Source organism: Vicia villosa, unplaced genomic scaffold (genome assembly GCF_029867415.1).
Source record: "Vicia villosa cultivar HV-30 ecotype Madison, WI unplaced genomic scaffold, Vvil1.0 ctg.000089F_1_1, whole genome shotgun sequence".
NCBI classification, from domain to species: Eukaryota; Viridiplantae; Streptophyta; class Magnoliopsida; order Fabales; family Fabaceae; genus Vicia; species Vicia villosa.
Genome location: NW_026705008.1, coordinates 503,450 through 524,258, shown reverse-complemented (window position 1 = coordinate 524,258; position 20,809 = coordinate 503,450). Strand labels below are relative to the sequence as shown.

The 20,809-nt window shown below is 32.2% G+C and overlaps 2 protein-coding genes across 3 annotated transcripts; one reads left to right on the top strand and one right to left on the bottom strand.

Moving 5' to 3' along the window:
- Positions 1 to 6,986: 6,986 nt before the first annotated feature.
- Positions 6,987 to 12,621, top strand: LOC131623934 (protein TRAUCO-like). 2 transcript variants are annotated; one of them, XR_009290376.1, is made up of 3 exons: positions 6,987 to 8,155; positions 10,779 to 11,602; positions 12,079 to 12,621. XR_009290376.1 is itself a non-coding variant. In XM_058894934.1 (2 exons), the coding sequence occupies exons 1-2, from the start codon at positions 7,087 to 7,089 to the stop codon at positions 11,498 to 11,500; spliced, it is 1,791 nt and encodes a 596-aa protein (XP_058750917.1). In that variant the 5' UTR covers positions 6,987 to 7,086; the 3' UTR covers positions 11,501 to 12,621. The 2 variants fall into 2 exon arrangements, 1 of the variants encoding a protein (XP_058750917.1); XM_058894934.1 differs by having other exon boundaries at positions 10,779 to 12,621.
- Positions 11,955 to 18,266, bottom strand: LOC131623933 (ABC transporter G family member 15-like). The gene is made up of 9 exons (XM_058894933.1): positions 17,900 to 18,266; positions 14,675 to 14,754; positions 14,108 to 14,569; positions 13,913 to 14,035; positions 13,663 to 13,794; positions 13,256 to 13,540; positions 12,890 to 13,162; positions 12,662 to 12,769; positions 11,955 to 12,448 (listed from the first exon to the last, which is right to left on the bottom strand). Exons 1-9 carry the CDS (start codon positions 18,105 to 18,107, stop codon positions 12,092 to 12,094), a joined length of 2,028 nt encoding a protein of 675 aa, XP_058750916.1. The 5' UTR covers positions 18,108 to 18,266; the 3' UTR covers positions 11,955 to 12,091.
- Between the last annotated feature and the right edge of the window lie 2,543 nt (positions 18,267 to 20,809).

Below are 20,809 nucleotides of genomic sequence, written 5' to 3'. Positions count from 1 at the left end.
GATGGTCAAAGTTAAAATTTGACACAATTATAAGTTTTATTTGCAATTGACACGATAAATGGTCCACTTATGAAAATGGTCCACTTATTTGCAATTAACACGATAAATGGCCCACTTATATAAACTTTTGATTGAAATTAATCTGATAGGGATAACTAAAAGAGTATTTTAATTTGAGTACTCTTTCATGATAATACTTTTAAGAGAGATGTCCATATTTCATATGCTACTATTATTCTGGTTGTTGTTGCACCACAATGATGTAGTAATTAAGAATGTCATGTTGCACATTCTGGAGGGGACTGAAATTGGAATTTGACTATTAAATTTTCATGGAGGATGTTGATTTAGAGCAGGAAAATAATTGAAATGTTGTGATTTCAAAATTCAGAAAATTAGAAAAGAATATAAAGAACCTTAATCAAAATCCAGAAGAAGAAAAATAATGGATTTTTTCGTCGCTAAATCAGTCAAAAAATAGGTCTAAGCCATGTGGCATCCACGTTAGTGCCACATGGTCTTGTGAATTGACTTTGACTAACAGAATGGACGAAAGGAATAACATGATATGTTTTAAAAAATTGAGGATCAAAATGGTCTTTTTAAAAGTTAAGGGGTCAAATTGGACCCCAAATACAAGATAATGGACGAAAAAGTGGTATTTAGCCTTTTTGGGGGGCATGTGGTTGGTGGTAACATTTTTCTAAGATATTTGACTATTTCTTTTAACCCAGTTGTTGATCAATTTAATAGGTGACTAGTATTGAATTACACATTGCTTTAGCTTTCATCCAAAATCGATATTAATCTTTTTTTTAAAATTGCAATAGAAGAATAGAGAAGTACAAAACAAGAAAAATGAATGTTTTTCTGCATCCATAAATAATAAGTGGGAACTAGGAAAATGGTCAAAGTTAGAATTTGACATTTTTTATAAGCTTTATTTGAACTTAAGAAGGTAAATGGTCCACCTATGAAAACACTTACATCAATATTAATACTAACAAACCTTATATTTTCTTGTAAACTTAACCTTTTGATTGAAATTAATCTGATAGGGATAATTAAAAAGTATTTTAATTTGAGGACTCTTTCATGATAATACTTTTGAGAGACGTCCAGATTTCATATGTTACTCTTGCTCCTGTTGTTGTTGCATCACAATGATATAGTAATTAAGAATGTTATGTTGCACATTTCCGATGGACTGGAATTGAAATTAGGTTATCGAGTTTTCATGGACGATGTTGATTTTGTAGCAGGAAAATGATTGAAATGCTGTAATTTCAAAATCCATAAAATTGGGAAAGAAGATGAAGAACTCAAAATCTAGAAGAAGAAAAATTAGTGACAGATTTTTTTCATCGCTAAGTTAGTTAGAATTTTGATCTAAGCCATGTGGCATCAACGTTAGTGCCACATGGTCTTATGAATTAACTTTGACTAATAGAATGGACGAAAAAGGGTAACGTGATATGTTTTGAAAAGTTAAAGAATCAAAATAATTTTTTAAAAGTTAAGGGACCAAACTAGATCCCAAATTCTAGATAAAAGACAGACAATGATATTTAGCCTTTTATTTAGTCTATGGTTGGTGGCAACATTTTTCTAAGGTATTTGGTTGTTTCTTTTAACCAAACTGTGGACCAATTTAATAGGTGGCCAACATTGAATTACACATTGCTTCAGCTTTCATTCAAAATTCATATTAATTCTTCTTTGAAATTGCAATAAAATGAATGAGAAGAACAAATTAAAATACACTAAATTCTTCTTTGATAGGTTTGTGGGGACTAAGAAAATGGTCAAAGTTAGAATTTGACATTTTTATAAGCTTTATTTGCAATTAAGACACTAAATGACCCACCTATAAAAACACTTATACTAGTAAAACTTAGATTTTCTAGTAAACTTAAACTTTTGATTGAAATTAATATGATAGGAAAAATTAGAAAAGTATTTTAATTTGAGTACTCTCTCATAATAATTATTTTAAGAGAGAAGTCCATATTTCATATGTTACTCTTGTTTGTTGTTGTGGCACCACAATGATATACTCCCTCCGGCCTGAGTTATAAACAAATATTCTCATTTTAGGTTCATTGAATAATAAATATATATAGTTTACATAAAAGACCAGATACATTCATTATTCAATAAATCTAAAAAAAAATATTTGCTTATAATAATAGTAAAAAAGAATAGTAATTAAGAATGTCATGTTGCGAGCTATTATTCTTGTTATAAGCTCAACACATTTGATTTGTTATGTTTGTTTATAATATAAATGTGTAGATTAATTCATGTTTAGAAGTGGATGAAATCATACAAATATTTTGGTTTTGATTAACAATGTCATGTTGCACCACAATGTCACTCCAAATCTAGAATGTTGTTTATAAGATTTCAGATATATAATAATGGTGTTGCAATAAATTTTGATTGTGCATTTAGAAACATGTGTTTTATGTGTTTCCATGAAAATGAGTAGATTTGAAAAAGAAGATGAAGAATAATAATTAAAATATATATTTTAGTGACTAATTTTTCTATTATTGAATTAATCACAAAATTGAGTTAAACTATGTGGCATTTCACAACAGTGTCATATAGATTTAGAAATTGATTTTAACTAACAGAATAAACCAAAAAGTTAAGTCAATTTGCAAAATTAAGAAATAAAAAATGGCGACTTAAAAAGTTAAGGGAGCAAATTGCTCCCAAGTCAAAAATAAGGAGAAACATGTTATTTAACCTTTATTTTTTATTCACAAAATTAGATTTCATAATCTGAATAGTATTTTAAAGGTAAAATATCTTTTTTGGTCCCGTATATTAATTTTGGGATTCATTTTAGTCTTTTAACTTTAAAAAGTTTTATATTGGTCCCTTAACTCTTCAAAAGGTGTCATTTTAGTCCTTTTTGTCATATTAGCAACGCAAAAACTCAAAAATTGGTCGTTATATTCGTCGTTAATATGACAAAAAGGACTAAAGTGACACCATTTGAAAAGTTAAGGAACCAATAGAACTTTTTAAAATTAAGGGACCAAAATGAACCCCGGGTTAACATACGGAAAAAAAATAAAAAATTATTTTGCCTATTTTAAAAATGTCAAATTTTGATCAAATCTACCTCTAAAATAATTAAGACTCATGTTTTTTTTGATCACAATTAAGACTCATGTTAGATATAGCTAAAGACCGTATAAAAAAAATCAAGACTTTTTTTAAACGTAGGGGCTGTAGCTGTATTAATATAAATTAATATACTTTTAAATATTTACTATTATATTTATTAAATAATTTTAGAGTTTAATTGCTATGCACTGTCAGTGTAAATTTTTTTACACTATCAATGCATCACAACCACTCAATTATATTACTTTAAAAAAATTAAAATAAAAGTCAAACACTTCCAATAGATTAACGGTTGTGATTTACTGACGGTGTAAAACTTCTTTACACCGTCAGTGTATTCCAATTAAATTCATAATTTTATCAATACTACTTTAAATAAATTTTATAAAATTAGCACCAAAAATATCATTTAAAAACATGAAATATTATCAACACGAGTTTGACTTTGGTGGGAAACCAAAATAGTATCGTTATCTTTTGTTCTTAAACGCGTTTGAAGTCAAACTCATAATGGGTAGACTTGTATTATCCCTCGCGACCGGTGGTGGCTGCTAAGTTACGAATTTATTTACCTGTAGAGCATTAATATATGTAACAAACTTTTGTCTATAAGACAAGTATTTTTGTCAACAATAATTAACAGTAGCACAGTTTGTTGATGTAGATTGTAGGGTCGGTTTTTATGTTAAAATTAACATCATTTCAATGTAAATTAAGTTACTCGATTTTATTTTTAAATGATTTCTATTCTAAAGCGTTAAAAATTTAAAAAAAACAAATTGTCTTGTCTAAAAAATAATAGTATTATGGAGTTTAATTATGTTACCTGTATTTCGTCTCAAAAAGTGTTAGACCAACTTTAAGAGTAGTTTTCAATCATGTTATTGTATTACGTCTCAAAATATGTAAGACCGATCTTAATAGTATTTTTTAATATAAGCTATTATATTACGCCTTAAAATGTGTTAGACCGATCTTAATAGTACTCCCTCTATTTCTTTATATTTTTTCTGTCTCAATAGATATCATATTTGTACAAATTATTTGTCCTAAAATAAGTGTCGTTTTTTTTTGGCTTTATACCACCGGTTTAGTCCGGTTCGGGGGCGAGTTCTGACATCAAGTGGTTTCATCCCCCTCCCGATCGCAGTTGCGGGGGATCGAACCGTGATTCTCCCTACCAAGTCCAACGCCAATCATCTAGTTTCCAATGTAACTTTAACTTTTATCTTTCAATTGTACCCTCTAATTAATACTTATAATTTACATTTATCTCACATTGCATTAATGATAATTAGAATACATCAATAATCAATAAGGATAATTTGGTAAAATTATCTACGATATTACATACAAATCCATCACTTGAATTAGCTTGAGATGTCATTTGACGAGATAATTGACCGACTTGTACCTCTTAGTTTTTTATGAATGCATTAAAATCTAGTTCTGTGTCATCTCTTGTTGAAACTTAGTCATGTCTTCTTGAGCCTTATTTACTTTCGCAAAGCTCTCTGCAGTGGACTTCATGAAATTTTGCAATGCTTCTTCAAGGGGCGACGACCTGCGTTGAGGTGTTTGAGGAGCTTGTTGAACAACTTGGTCGTCGTTCAAATTCTGATTATGGCTCTACTTAAAGTTCAGATGATTTTTTCAACCCAGATTGTAGGTGTTGGAATAAGGATTATTATTCTGAAAATTAACATAGTGAACTTTCACACATTCAACCACAATAATGTAGTTATCATTAACACGTTCTCCTCCGAAAAAATCACAACGAAGTACCTGAATTTGACTCATATTAGCGTGAGCTAGTTGTGTTACAGAGAATTATCTAGTAAGTGCTTCTTATTGAGCGGCCAAAGCTGTGGTCGAGTCGACGACATGAATACTTTTGGATTTCATTGCGCACTCGCTTGAATGATACTCGTTCTGACACATATTCTTAATAAATGTTTTCAACTTTTCATCAGTTTTAATCTCAATGTACCTACAACTGAGGCATCGAGAAGCATCACGTGTGTGTTCTCAACCAATGGATGAAGTGTGTCATCTGCTATATATAGAAATCATGTTGTCATTTAGACACTTTCAGAGCAACAACTTGAACCTTTCTCATACATTAGATAATGATTCTGCCTCCTTTTGAGCAAAAGTAGTAATTGCATTATTTCTTTCCACAAAATGAGCATTGGAATAATACCCCTCGAGAAATTTGTCTTCTATCTCTTTTCAAGTCTGGATAGTGTCATTTGGGATGCATTGCAACCAACCATTTGCGCGAACTATCAAGGAAAAATCAAACAAACATACTTTTACATAATCTTTGGTGATTTCACTGCTTGGTTCACACATCCAGCAAGTCTTGTATAATTTAGTAAGATTTTCCTAAAGATCTCTAGTTGCTTTCATGTCGCATGAGTTCTCCTTCAAACTTGTAAGTTCATAATTTTTTATGTAAAAAATTATCGGATTCTCCGGTTGGAATCCTAAACAAATTTGGCTGGAGTTAGTTCTCCCGAAATAATCTCCAACGCTTGATATTGTGGAGTAGCCATATCAATTTTCTCTTATTTTACTTCTTCTGTAATCTGAAGTGCTTCTTTTTTCGCCTTGCAAAGTGCGAGCGTTATTCTTTCAATTTTAGGATCGATCAGTATAAGCTTCGCATTGATACCTCATATAAACAAACAAGAAATACCTTAGTAGCACCGCATCAAATAACTCAAAAGTAGAGATACAATTAAAAATAAATACAAAAGAAAATAAAAAAACTAGAACTAAAATTAGAAATTGCAAAAAATTAAAACGAAAAACTAAAAATGTCGCACTAAATTGCCTTGTTGAAAATCAACAATTTCTGACAATCACGCCAAAAACTTGATAACTTCTCAACAAGTGTATTAATAATGTCGAAGTAATACTAAAAGATTCGTTTCCACGAGGAATGAGTTTTTACAAGAAAATTAATTGCGATATTTAGTAATAAACGGGGGATGGGGGGTCATTCGAAAAACGGTTCTAAACAAGAATTGAAAAAAGAAGTAATTAAATATTGCAAAGACGAATATGATTATATATCAAATCCTTTATTTTTATTTGTTGATGAACTATGTGCCTGTTGAGTTTCAATCATATTTGTAAGTATGAATTGTAATCTAAGAGGGGGTGAATTAGATTAATCGATATTATTAATTTTTTTCGATTATGATCGTTAAAGATGATATTCTTATTTTTCCAGAACTAAAGTAAATGGTAAAGTACTGAAAAATAGATGCTGAAAGTAAAGAACACTAAAATATGTCCTGGTTCCCATTTTCAAACAAGGGTACTCCAGTCTCTTCACACTTTGTGCGAGATTTCACTATTTCAAATACGTTTCAGTCGATTATTTTTGAAAAAAAATTTCATGAGTTTTTATCAGAAATTTTAAAACCATACCGGGAGTTTCGAAATTCCCAGTAAAACATGAAAATTTTAAGGGCAATTTCAAAATTTATGAGAATTTATCGGAAATTTCAAAATTTCTGATAACAACTCTTGTATTTTTTTACCAAAATTTGGAAATGCATGTTTTTGGAAATTTTAAATTAACTACAAAAATATTTTATAGAATTTTTTTTGAATGAACTACCAAAAAATCTCGTTCGGTTATTTTATTCTTATTTTGATAATTGACATTTTTGGCATTATTAAAATATTGGGGGTGCTAGATTCAATTTTTGGGGTGGTAGGTTAAATATATATGAAGTGCTAAAGAGTGATATTATTGGCCCGTTGGGCCTTCAAAGTAAATACCCAGCCCAAACCGGGGTGTCCAAGTTTTTACCACTTTCTTCTATTTTCACTCTTCTCTCTTCTCACTCCTCCTTCCCTCATCGGAACCACCCTCCCTTTTCAGATTGAATCCTCTCCGATACTTTTCCACTCAAAACCCTAATTCCCATGGATACACTTCAAGCAACATACAAAGACGAAGAAGATGAAGACGAAGACCTTCCACTCGCCACCACAACCGCACCCACCGCCGACCAACCCGTTTCCTCCGTCGCCACCGATATGGAATCAACATACGCACCTCTCGTCACTGCCAGCACCCCTTCTGACACCCTCACCGAACCCCAAAACGACGGAAAATCAGAGCTCGATCCCTCCGATGAACCTTCCTCCGATGAAACTGCATCAAACGGCTTGAATTCCCCGAAACAGAGTAGAGGAAATGCCGACGAAGATGAAGAGGAACCGCCTCCGAAGAAGCAGAAGCAACTGTCCTCTCTCGTCAAGGATGAATCGGCGTCATTGCCGGAGGAAAACAACGGGACGGGAAATGCTGCTGCGTCAACTGCAACAACGTCGACGCCGGCGAATGGAACTGTGAAGAAATCGAAGAAAAAGAGCAATAATGTGTGGGCAACAAAATCAACCAGGAAAGGGAAAAAGAAGAACAAAAACAACAACAATAATAACAACAACACCAACAACCAAACAAATGGTGGAGAGGACAGTGTTCTGGTGACGCCGGTACCGAGGTTTCCGGATAAAACAGACGATACGCCGGATATGAAGATATGTTTATCGAAGATATACAAAGCGGAGAAAGTAGAGTTGAGTGAGGATAGGTTGAGTGCAGGGAGCACAAAGGGTTATAGAATGGTTAGGACAACGAGAGGGGTAACTGAAGGAGCTTGGTACTTTGAGATAAAGGTTGTGAGGTTAGGGGAGACTGGACACACACGTTTGGGTTGGGCTATGGAGAAGGGTGATTTGCAGGCGCCTGTTGGGTATGATGGGAATAGTTTTGGGTATAGGGATATTGATGGCAGTAAGATTCATAAGGCTTTGAGGGAAAAGTATGGTGATGAAGGTTATGGAGAAGGTGATGTTATTGGGTTCTATATTAATTTGCCGGATGGAGATAAGTATGCGCCAAAAAACAAGCAGTTGGTTTGGTATAAAGGACAAAGGTATGCATTGGCTCAAGAAGCTAAGGAAGATCCACCCAACATTGTGCCTGGTTAGTCTTCAACTCTGTTGTTTTGTTTCTATGCTTTTCTATTTTGTCATCTATTTGATGTTAATAGTTTTTAATTTTATGGTTAGGGTATGTTTGATTGATTTGATACCTTGTGATAGTATTTAAATGTAGAGTAGAGTGTAGATGCCAGATACTGAGAAGTTACTTTTACCAGTTTATCATCTAAGGGCCAAATTGATAGTTCATTTTTTAGGGGTGGGGAGAGTGAATACTTGGACTGATAGAGTTTTTTTTTATCTCCTTGACTGTGAACTTGGTTACGGAATCCCTTGTGTATATCTAAACTCTGAAGCTAGTGAAACCCTATGAACTCCATACACATAAAAATGGAAATGCATCAATGTCCATGAAGCACAGACACCTCTAGAAGTAGGCGTGCCACAGTATTCGACACTTCTATTGTATGACAGGTAATGGAAAGTCAGACAAGTGTCTCCAAAAAATTGATTGTTTTTTTTGCTTTGACAATCTGTGAATACGTGTCAGACAATTCAGACAAGTGTTTCAAAAAAAATGTTTTTTAAACATTTTTTGGACAAATCTCACACACATCTAAAACGGTTACGCATGTATTGAAGAAATGTTATCAATAAATAATTTAAGACATGAATTTTGATTAGAGTATTTTTAACTTTTATAAATGGATGGATAAATTGAGCTCAAATACTATCATATATATGTAGTATTGTTGGTGTCCTATTCCTAGGGATGGCAATGGGCAGGGTATGGGTAGGGTACTACAGTACCCTTCCCCATACCCGCGGTTGAAAAAAATCCCCGTACCCGAGCCCATACCCGCTTGGGTAACAACTTTAGCACCCGTACCCGTGCCTTTTGGGTATATAAGTACCCATACCCGTACCCATTACCCGCATTTCTAATAAAAAATAAATATATCAACTATAAAATATCATATCATTTTAAGTTTTTAGTAACATTTAAATGTTTTCAAAAAACATATAGTAAAATTATGAAATAAACGAACACTTATGTTACATATGTAATGGTTTAACATCGATGTATTTTTGAAAATTTATAGACATTTATTTTAATATAATAATATAAATCAAAATATATAAATATATATGTTGTGTGGGTATGGGGCGGCCTGGGTACTAAGTTGTCCATACCCGCACCCATACCCGCTTATTTAAGTGGGTAATTACCCGAGCCCGTGCCCGTACCCATTTATGCGGGTTTTTACCCTACCCATTGTGGGTATATTTGTGGGTATCCACTGGGGATGGGCCAAATTGCCATCCCTACCTATTCCTATGTTTTTGACATTATCGGTGTCAGAGTGTTGTGTCTTGTTTCAATGTCTGAGCTTCATAGATCGATGTCCAACAAATATCTAAAACCGATGCTACCACAAAACTTTCCAGTGCTCGTCTAGAAAGTATGCAGTTACTTTTGAATGTTTTTTCCTGAAAGTATTTTCTTATTCAACTCACCACTTAGGATATTGGTATGGCTATGGCCCAGATAAAATTCATATATGGACAAAACGTATGTCATGTTCCTTAAATCCAACTTCTCTTGTTCTCCATTTAAAATCTACAAAAAGGTATATTGTGTAACTGCTTTATTATATCTATTGATGAAAAGAAATAATTTTCTGTGAGAGGATCGATTGAATAGTGTTCTATAGAAGCACTGTTGATAAGTTTGTGTTCACTGAAAAAAAGCTTACCACTCATTCCTAAATCACATTGCATAGCAAAATAGACAGACCTACTATTCACCAACTAAGGCTTGTAGTTGCATGCATCTGCTGGGGCCATCATATCTCTGGTTTGCACATGCTTCTTGCTGAATTGTAATGTGCTCTCATCGCAATAAGTGCGGAGTTCCTTTCAAGCTCTATTATCTTGTGCATCCGCTGTGTTTGTATTTTTGATCTGAGTTGTTGTGTTCTTATTTCAATGCTCTTAAGTATATTGATTGGCTTAATCACGGGTGTGACATTTTTCAATAACTTTGATGCCTCCAATGCATTTTTGGCCGGTAGTTATAGTTGTCAGACAATAAACTCTCTACATACATTATTAGAAGGTGATAGTAATTTGATCCTGATTTGGTTCTATGTGCAATGCTGCTACCACATTTGTCTTAGTCTTAGAGTACATAGCAATCTGAATTCCTTAATCTCAATATCTGAATATTCACTAATTGGGAGTAATGTGGGTGCTTGATTACTTGGGATGGGAACCTCAATAACTTGGAATACTGTGGGAGCGCATTAGTCATAATAGATAGGCTGCGTTTAGGTACACAACTTATTCATTTAATTGATTATTTACATGTTTCTATAATTTAAAAATAAATGAAAAAATTCCGAATGAACGGTGTACGAATTGCTTCTATAAGTTACTTGTATCTGAAAGCTTATGAAAATAAGTTGAAAGCAATTTATACACATGCAATGAACTATTTTTACAAGCTCTCGAACACCATTCTTCTTCAATTGAAATGCTATGGCCATTGAAAAACTATGTCCCTTGCTTATAGAACAACTGTTAAACTTCCTTTGCTATAAATAAGTTGTATTTTGAGTATGGAAAGAAAATTCACTCGGTTTCAAATATTCTCCTCTCTGCAGGAAGTGAAATGTCTTTCTTTAAAAATGGTGTATGCCAAGGTGTTGCTTTCAAGGACCTCTATGGTGGTCGTTACCATCCCGCTGCGTCAATGTATACTTTGCCAAATGAACCAAACTGCACAGTAAAGTTCAACTTTGGTCCTGACTTTGAATGTTTTCCTGAAGATTTCAATGAGCGGCCTATTCCCAAGCCAATGATTGAGGTTCCTCATCATGGTTTTGACAATCAAATTGAAAATGAGAAGAAATCAAATGGAGAGTCAAACGAGAAGAAATCAAATGGAGAGTCAGACGAGAAGAAATCCAATGAAGAGTCAGAAGAAAAGAAATCAAATGAAGAATCGGATGAGAAGAAATCAAATGGAGAATTGGATGAGAAGAAATCAAATGGAGAATCAGATGAGAAGAAATCAAATGGAGAGTCAGTTGAGAAGAAATCAAGCGGAGAGTCGGTTGAGAAGAAATCAAGTGGAGAGTCGGTTGAGAAGAAATCAAATGAAGAGTCGGTTGAGAAGAAATCAAGTGGAGAGTCGGCTGAGAAGAAATCAAGTGGAGAGTCGGTTGAGAAGAAATCAAATGAAGAGTCGGTTGAGAAGAAATCAAATGAAGAGTCGGTTGAGAAGAAATCAAATGAAGAGTCGGTTGGGAAGAAATCAAATGAAGAGTTGGTCGAGAAGAAATCAAATGAAGAGTCGGCTGAGAAGAAATCAAATGAAGAATAGCCCGAGCTACAAATTTTTGGCAAGTATATTTGCTGCACAGATGGAAGGGTTCATATTCTGCCATAACTTAAGTTGATATTAGGTTGATTCTTAAATGACTAGGTTAGTGGTGTAAACATTTCGAAGGTCTTAATATTCTTAAAATCCATGGAAAATTCTTATACTTTTCAAGGGTCTAGTCAGATATTTTGTCGTTTCTCTGGCACTGTCCTTTTGGATATTTGTAGCCATCTAGTTACAGATGATGAATCAATTGTTTGATAACTTTACAAAAAAAATATATCGACCTAGTTCTTATGTTATGCCAAGAGGAATGCAACATTTGCACTAATATATGCATTGCCAAGTACTAACTGAAGTTAATGTATAATTTCTGTAAATAATTGTGGAATTTATAATTTAAAAAAAAACTATATGGAAAATAGTAAAAATTTAAAAACTTATGAACCATGTATTATCCAAAACATTATTATATAATAGTTTCTTTAATATAGAAATAAACAGTATATCCAAATGCATTATTATATAATGTTGGGGGTAATATATATAGTGTGTGAATATTGTGCATTTTATATCAGGAAACAATGGAATTCAATGACATGGAGAGTTGAGACCCTCTTGACAAGACAATGGATGCAGTGGTTGGTGTCTCTTGGAAGCGAACGACGGAGTTTTCCTGAACGAAGACCGCTTCATGATTCGTTGCAGTGTTTGCTTTGTGTAGATACTGTGAAGGAAAGGTACAACTCTCTCCTTAAATTTGAGAATGAAAAAGAAAATAACTCTTAGCAAAACCAGGATGAAGATGACCACAGCTAAGTCCCACCATTTTGAATAATCAACCTTCATTCCAAGCATTGTTGTGAGGATTATTTCTCCTTTCACTTTTGGTCCACCAGCTATCAATGGACCAAACTCCATTCCAATCATGTCATTCTTGAATGCTCCCTGCATGCATTCCCCAGAATCAATAAGGTTATGTCACACACTAACACATTAAAAGTTGCAATTGGCATAAACATGTAACTATGTAAGTGTTTAGAAGAGTTTATAGCTCAATTGATAGCTGTGCATGTATATCAGATTTTAGAGTGCGGGTTCAAACTTTTATACAAAGTTTACATAGAGTTGTGTTAAAAATGTTGATACTCCTAAATTTACCTGCAATCCCCATGCTCCATAATTGATGTATGAAATTGGGTAACGCCAGAAGAATTTAGGAAGATCATGGATCTGCCGGAAATAGCCAGCAGTCATCATCATAAGACCCTGCACACACATGATATATTTCAATTAGCAACCATAATTAACTATGATTTTAGAAGTCATTATGATAAAAGCCAAATATGTTTAATGATTAAAATATATAAAGGGTTATAATACACTTACAATATAACCTGCTCCAATTATCAATCCCATAAGAAAGTTAGGAACCAATGCAGCTATAATCATCATTGAGCTTTCCACAACAGCAATACATCCCAAAAGATCCAAACAGATATACACAAGATGCGAAAACTCGGGTCGAAACTTAACCATATAATACGTTATAGTCCCAGTAGCAAAGGACATGACTGCTACAAAAGGAAAAGAAGAGAGAAAATTGGACAGAATGTAGACTGCAACTCCATAATATCCATTCATCCTTTCTTTATAGAAAACCTGCAACATAGAAAAAAAGAGTAATGAAAACATGTCTTTCGCTTCGTCACTAAGTGTTAGAGTCGACAATATTAGTGGCGTTTGATTCGATACCTTCATTTCCTCTATGAATGATGGGAATCCTCCTATGGACATGAATGTCATGAAACCTGATATAAAAGCGCCGCATGCTCCTCTTGCAAGAATGGCATTATAACTTGAACCAACTTCAAAAAAGATTGTTCCAACACACAAAGATAAAGCAACATAGATTGTTAACCTTATCCAATAGTACCCTACATCTCTAGACATGTTCACGAAAGATCTCTGAGTCAAAGTCGATAGTTGCTTCCACCATTTTGCTTGGCTCTTGCTTTTACTTTCATAATCACGGCCGTCCTGTAACCAACACGATTCCTCAGCCTTTATAATTTGACATAATAAAATTGTTCATGTTATTAGAGAAGACTTAGGTTACAAGTTACAGCATCCTGTGTGTAAAAGAAAAAAATGCTACTTACAAAGTTTGACATTTGTTTGATTCTTGCTCTTGCACAAGTCGCATATTCAGACCAACGGTATTTCTCTATGAGTACTGCTTTGGTCGCCGCTGTTGATAAGTTCATCGTAGACGGTGCTAATGTTTTTTGTTCCTGCATTCAAAGAAATTAAATTAATATAGTACCAAAGACGCGTCTCAATAATGGTTCAACTATGTTAAACCGCCCAAACCAGAATGAAACTATGATCCAACCACAAATTGTTATATACATGTGTTCCCCGGGAGGCCATCATGGTAGTCGTTACAGTGTCGAAGTCTGAATTAATACAGCGAAGAAAGTGATCAGAAGGGTTTCTTCTACTTGGACATGGAAATCCTGCTATCGCAAAGAACTGCATAAAAACCATATCAGAGTTTATTCCAAACGAACGCAACACGTAATCCGACAACAATACAAAACATACCTCAACTGCATTTTCGGCCGGTCCAAAGTAAATTGTTTGACCTCCAGAAAGCAGAAAGAGATCATCAAACAACGCAAAAACCTCGCTACTCGGTTGATGAATAGAAGAAATCACAGTTCTCCCATCATGAGCTATATTTCTCAAAGTTTGAGCAACAAAATAAGCTGAAGCACTGTCCAAACCACTTGTAGGTTCATCAAGGAACAAGAGACAAGGTCTTGTTAAGATTTCAAGTGCTATGCTTAGTCTTTTCTTTTCACCACCACTTATACCTCTCAAGTGCCAGTTTCCTATAAGCCTATCTGCACAATCTTGAAGACCCATTTCAGTGATTGTTCCTTCAACAATGTCATTTATCTCTTGTTTTGTCATTGTTGTTGGAAGTCTTAGATTTGCTGAGTATGATATTGTTTCTCTGACTGTTAGTGTTCCCAACATTATGTCTTCTTGTGTCACATAAGCCTGTATTGTGTTTGATACATGAAAATTTGTTATTATTATGGAAAATTAATTTCTAATTGTGTATATAGATTCATGTAATTTGTATATGTGATGTTAGTTACTTACTACAACTCCATAGTCTAGACTCCTTTTCTTTCCATTTAAAAGCACTTTTCCAGACATGATAACATTTCTAGATAGTCTACCTGCAATTCAATGAATACAATTATATATTCAATAAAGCCGTATTCGAAGGCCATGTGTAGGTTAGCTGCGATTTAGCTGTGGCCTATGACAAATATTTTATGAGATATACGATTCAACTTAATAAATAGGGAGCAATCATTATCTTAAAATTTGATTAAATTAGACCAAATTTTTCTTTTTTATGTAAACGAAGTGACGATAATAATCAGAAAGTCATACACACAACTATACTGTGAGATATAGGATTTGAACCCGGAATAATATATCAAACCTAACGATATTAGTATTTGTTAATTAAATCAAACCTTGCGAACCGAGAAACTCAAATTATAATATTGAAAATTTAGATTATTAATTAGGTTTTACCCGCCAATTTTTTCATGACACATCTTAAGAAAATATAAAAATCTCCCAAGAGTAGATGTTATTTATGAATTGTCTCTAAATATTTGAAGTTTGTTTATACTTTTAAAGTATGCATGGGCCAAAGGAGAGTGAGTCGTGTAGGACTTGTTTGTTGGGTTTGTTATAGATGTTTAATTATGATGGCACAAATGAATAAACAGACTATATGTTCCCTATATCTAATTTTGGCAATCTTAAATTCATCAAAGAAAATACCAAGCTCTTGCTCCATTCTTTCAAGGAATGAAGAATAAGGTAGCTACAATTTAATGGCTTCACGTGCTCATCATTTTTTTAAAACTATAATGATAAATTTATAATCCATTCCTACTTTGAAATTACAGTGTGAAGTGTAACAAAATTTTCATCCCATGTAGTTGAATTGTTAAGAGGCATTTGGAAGGCAAGAGCTATCTACCATGAAGTGATAGTTAGATATGTATCTATATTTCTAGTTGTAAAGGGCCCAAAGAATAAAGTGTCAAATCAACACCAATAAAATCACCCTTCATTGTAGATTTATGTCAAGCACATGCAAAACTGTTTCTATTTTTATTGCACAAATGTTATTCATGTATAAGTTTTTGTCTTTATTATGTTCATTCATCCGTACCATATAACATATCTCTAGGAAATTTCCTAGAATTGTAATATGTAATTAAGATTTTTTAAAGCTTAAAAAACTAGATATTTTTGAACAGAAAATAATTTTTTTCTCTTCTCAAAGTTGTGTCTATGTAGAGAAGAGTATGGACCATCCTCTAACTTTTTCTCTATCTCTCATAATTCATTTTCTCTCACATTTTTTCTCCTCCAAAATCAACACCATTATCACCTTTATTTTATCTAAGGGTATTCAAAACCAAACCGACCCAAAAGAAAATCGTCAAACCGAACCTAAACGGTAAAAATCGCATTTTATTTGGATGTGTTTGAGTCATTTTCTAGCAGAACTGCACAGTTCAGTTTGCAGTTTGTATTTTGCAAATCGAATCGAACCAAACCAAACCACATTATGTTAACAAATATCTATATTTTTAAATTTTTTTTTTAGAGAAATCAACTAGTATTATATGTATATTTTATCATATTTTTTGTATGATATTTATTTTAATTTATATATCATAAAAAAAAACAATATTATTTATTTATAAATACTATTTTGATAAAATATATTTTATGTTATTCTTTGTATAATATTTATTTACGAATGTTATTTCATCTATACCATTCTTAGACCTAAGATAAAATTGTAAAAGCATTTTCATGTAACAAATTATAATTTTATTTTGATAATTATAAACTTTCTTATGGTAATGTATGAACGATTAAACACAAAATTATATTTTAAATTATATTTTCCTATATATATATATATATATATATATATATATATGTATATATATATATATGTATATATATATATAAACGATTAAACACAAAATTATATTTTTCTATATATGTGTATATGTGTATGTATGGCCTAATAATTTTTTTTATAAAAAATTGAACTACCGAACCAATCCAAACCACATTAGTCTGATTTGGTTCGGTTTTATTTTTGAAAGTCAACCGAACCAAATCAAACCACACTTTTTTTCTTGCAGTTCAGATGACTTTTAGCGTCAAAATCGTTCAAACTGCAACGTGAATATCCCTAATTTCATCATCAATTTACCTAAAATTACTCTAATTTTCCCTTAAAAAGCTAGAAAATCTCTTTCCCCGTAGGAAAATAGAGGAAATTCTAAAACAGAGAGAGAAAGAGAGTTTTTTTTTTTTATAATTAATTTGAAAAATTAAAGAGGAAAAAACTGATGTTTAGGGAAAATAGTAAATAGATAGTGAGTGATGAAAAAAATTAAGTCGTTTTATCCATACAATTTCTTTGAAGCCTCAAGAAAATAGTAAATTGACACGAAACACTTTGGAATTGTGATGATGAAAAGGTGGTGAGACTTAATCGTTTCTTTGAAAAGCATAAATATTTTTTGTCATTGTATTCTAAATTAATAGGTTAATCTAAAAAACTTTTATTAATATAAATTTTACAAATGATAAGTAAAATATAATTATCCATAGATCTATCTAAATCATCCATCTTAGTGTGTATACCAATAAAATTTCAGGGATAACTTATTGTTCACCTAAAAAAACAAGCATGTTTTTTTAACATCCATAAATTTTGATTGTATGTCGGTATATTTAAACAAAATCTCTTTAAAATTTTAATTTAATTTAAAATAAATTAATATAAAATGGTAGTAACACATAACATTCAATAATTTAATACTAGGTAGGTAACCAATTAAATTCTATTAATACCATACTGTTCACCAAAACACAATCAACTCAAGTAAGATTTATAATATGAGTATTATTAAGTTTTTCCAATATAAAAGATGTCATTTGAATTTTTTTCTTTTTTAACATTATGGCCAAGATGAACTCCTTCCCTTAAAGTTATATTAATATGTTCTTAGTTTCAGATTTGATCATTTCAAGAAAATAGTGAAAATTTTTGGAAACATTATGAAAAATATTGGGCACTTAAGTCTGTTTTTTTATATTACCCAAAATAATCTACAATTTTCTTTCTTAAGGAAGAAGAAGAAGACAGAGATCAAACACATCAGTACCTTCCCTTAGGATTGTTTTCCATTTTTCAAAAATAAAAGTTTTTAATAAAAAAAACCATTATTAACAAAATATAAATAGTTGTTATAGAAAGAAATGAACCTGCCAAAGCATCAAGAAGAGTAGATTTTCCAGAACCAGATGGACCCATAATAGCCATGATTCTGTTTGGTTCACCATATCCATTCAAACCGTTAAGCAACCTCTTTGTGTGTCCATTCCCAAAATTTGGAATCACAACACTCAAATTTTCCCACACTAGATGCATTCCTCTTTTTGAACTCATCCCTCTCTCCACCTCTATCTCCATTTCCTCAAACCAAATCAATTTTTAAGCTTTCTTAATCAAACATAAAACAAATAACATTTTGCTTCCTCTACTCATGCCATGTACCTATCTTGTATATATATAGACATGTAATATGGGTCACCACTTATATTTGGTACATGAAAAAAAAGTGAAAGATACATTACTCATAAATACATAGTACAAAATTACAAATACATTTGTCAGAGCATCTCAAGTTTTTAAAACTTACTTATAGATTAGTAGCAGTTTAACAATAACGATTAGTCAAAGTTTATCCGTGATAAGTTTTAGACCATTTTACAGTAGTCTGTCTTGCACGGAACAAATATGTATTTTGATGTAAAAATACGAGTTGTAACTATTTGTTATTGTATTCTAACGGTAACCACCCATGTAATATTAATATGTTTGTTCTGTGATATGGGCTTTTCGTGAGCAGGAGAATTGGTGAAAGACATCCTTCAATAAAGTACTAGTACTTCCTAGGAGGTTGAAAATTTTAATTCTATGTTACATCAATTCAATTTTAAGATAACATTAAACATTCACATCTGCTAACTTTGTGCACGGATTCACAAATGTTCCTAGGAGGTAATAATCTATGATTTTAATTTTGTTTTGAAGACTTTTCTTCGGTCACCCTTTTAGTTTTTTAAAACTCCTTCTAACACATAAAACTGCATTTCATGTTTTAGAATCCAAACCTATTTTTTTAGGCTTTGTTTGCGAGTTTGAAGGGGAAGGAAGACGAGGACTTTGAAAAATAGGAAGAATTTGATGAAAAGAATAAAAAGATTTTGAGTAAAAAGATTTTGAGTAGGAGGATTTTGAAGGGTTTGGTTTTCTTCATGATACTAAAAATTCCATAAAATGCGGGAACTAAAAAATTGTATAGAAGGAGGGTTTTGGAGGGCTTACATAAATTTTCTAAATATCTTTTAGGTTGTTATAGTATTATGAAAATTAAAAGTTTAGTAGTGATAATGACTCTTTTATCATTCTAAACAAAATCATTTGTTTAATAAATGTCAAATATTTTTCTATATTTTTTTAAATTTTCGTTTTCGGAAGTCTTCTCCTCCCCTCCACTCCAAACTCGCAAACAAAGCCTTAAAGATCAGATTGTAGAATTCGATCACTTGATATGATCACAACATCTCTTCTTTCTTATTTATGCAAAAGTAAAATGTAACAAGTATGAATATCTTTGGGATATTTTGTGAGAAAATTAATGAGGAAGTCTATACTTTTCACCCTCAATTACTTTCTCTAATTCTCTCCCTCTCCACACTTGTTACTGTTGGAGAATTTCCAAAATATAATTGACATTATGTTATTGACAAAGAAATCACTAAGGAAGCATTGGCCTATTGGTTGAGGTTGAGAAGGTTAATGATAATGTTCTATGTTCAAATCTAGTTGAAAGCAATTTTATGTTTTATTTGTTATATTTTGAAATATTACAATATTGCGAAAAATTGCAACCGTTACAATATTGCGAAAAATTGCAGCCATGAGGAATCAAACCGATGCCTTGTAATTCAAGGCGCGCACAGACTGAACACATTTGTCACCGAATCAGTGCAATGTTTGGGTTATATTTTTGAACGGAAATATATATAATAATTGTTAACAACCAGTGATTCAAAAGATGTTTCCCTTTACTAAATGGTATGAATGTCTCTATAAATAGAAATATTTTCAAGGCTGAAATAACACACAAAACTGATATATTTTAAGAGCCAAAAATCACATTTAAGTCATTTTTTTTTTCTAGCCATTTTCATCTTCTTCTTGTCCATGTTTTGTAGCAGACCCCTAACACAAGATCTAAAAGTTACTCCATTTTTTATCAACCTTATTTCTTTATGAGCAACACACCTTTGTGAGAGACACGTCACATACTCACCCAAAACTTTAAGGTGATAGGTTTGTGGTTTTTCTCATTTATAAATGCTCAAGTATACATTTTTCTAATCAATGTGGGACTTTCTCACACTTGTTTCTCAACACTTCTTAACTCACACTTGCCCTTTCTCAACAATAAGTATACATTGTCAAAATGAGCTACCTGTAACATCCCGATTTTATTATTTATTTATTTAGCCCTAATTAGTGTTTTTATTAATTGTTTGTTTTATTTAGTTATTATTTGGTATGATAATTATTTAATTGTGTGTTATTATGCTAATTGAGCTATTTGAGTAATTAGGAGAATTATGAGGTAATAAGTTATTGGGCCTAAGTGGTAGAAATGTGGGTTAAGCCCAATTAACTTGAGAAAGATAGTAAGGAAACTAGGTTAGTCTCATAACTTTCATTTTAGGAAAAAGAGGAGAATAGAAGAGAAAAGAGAAAAGAATTGTGAGATTCTTTAAGATAGAAGGAGATTGACTTGAGGTAAGGGTTATAATCCAAATTAGTATAAGTTTATATGATTGGGTAATATTGTGTGTATGCTTTGTGTATAATCTCTATTCTTTCAATTTCATGGATTTGGAAATGTTAGGGTTTATGTTGAAATCATGAGATTTGTGCTATTAAACATGCTTTTGGTATAAATTGTTGATAATACATGCTAAATATTGATTGTATGTGCTATTATTTGTTGTATGAAAGTGGTTTAGAGTGGTAGAATCACCATTTGGCAGAATTGAGTTCTCAGCAATTTTTCTGCATATTCACGTGTCCGCTAAGCGAGC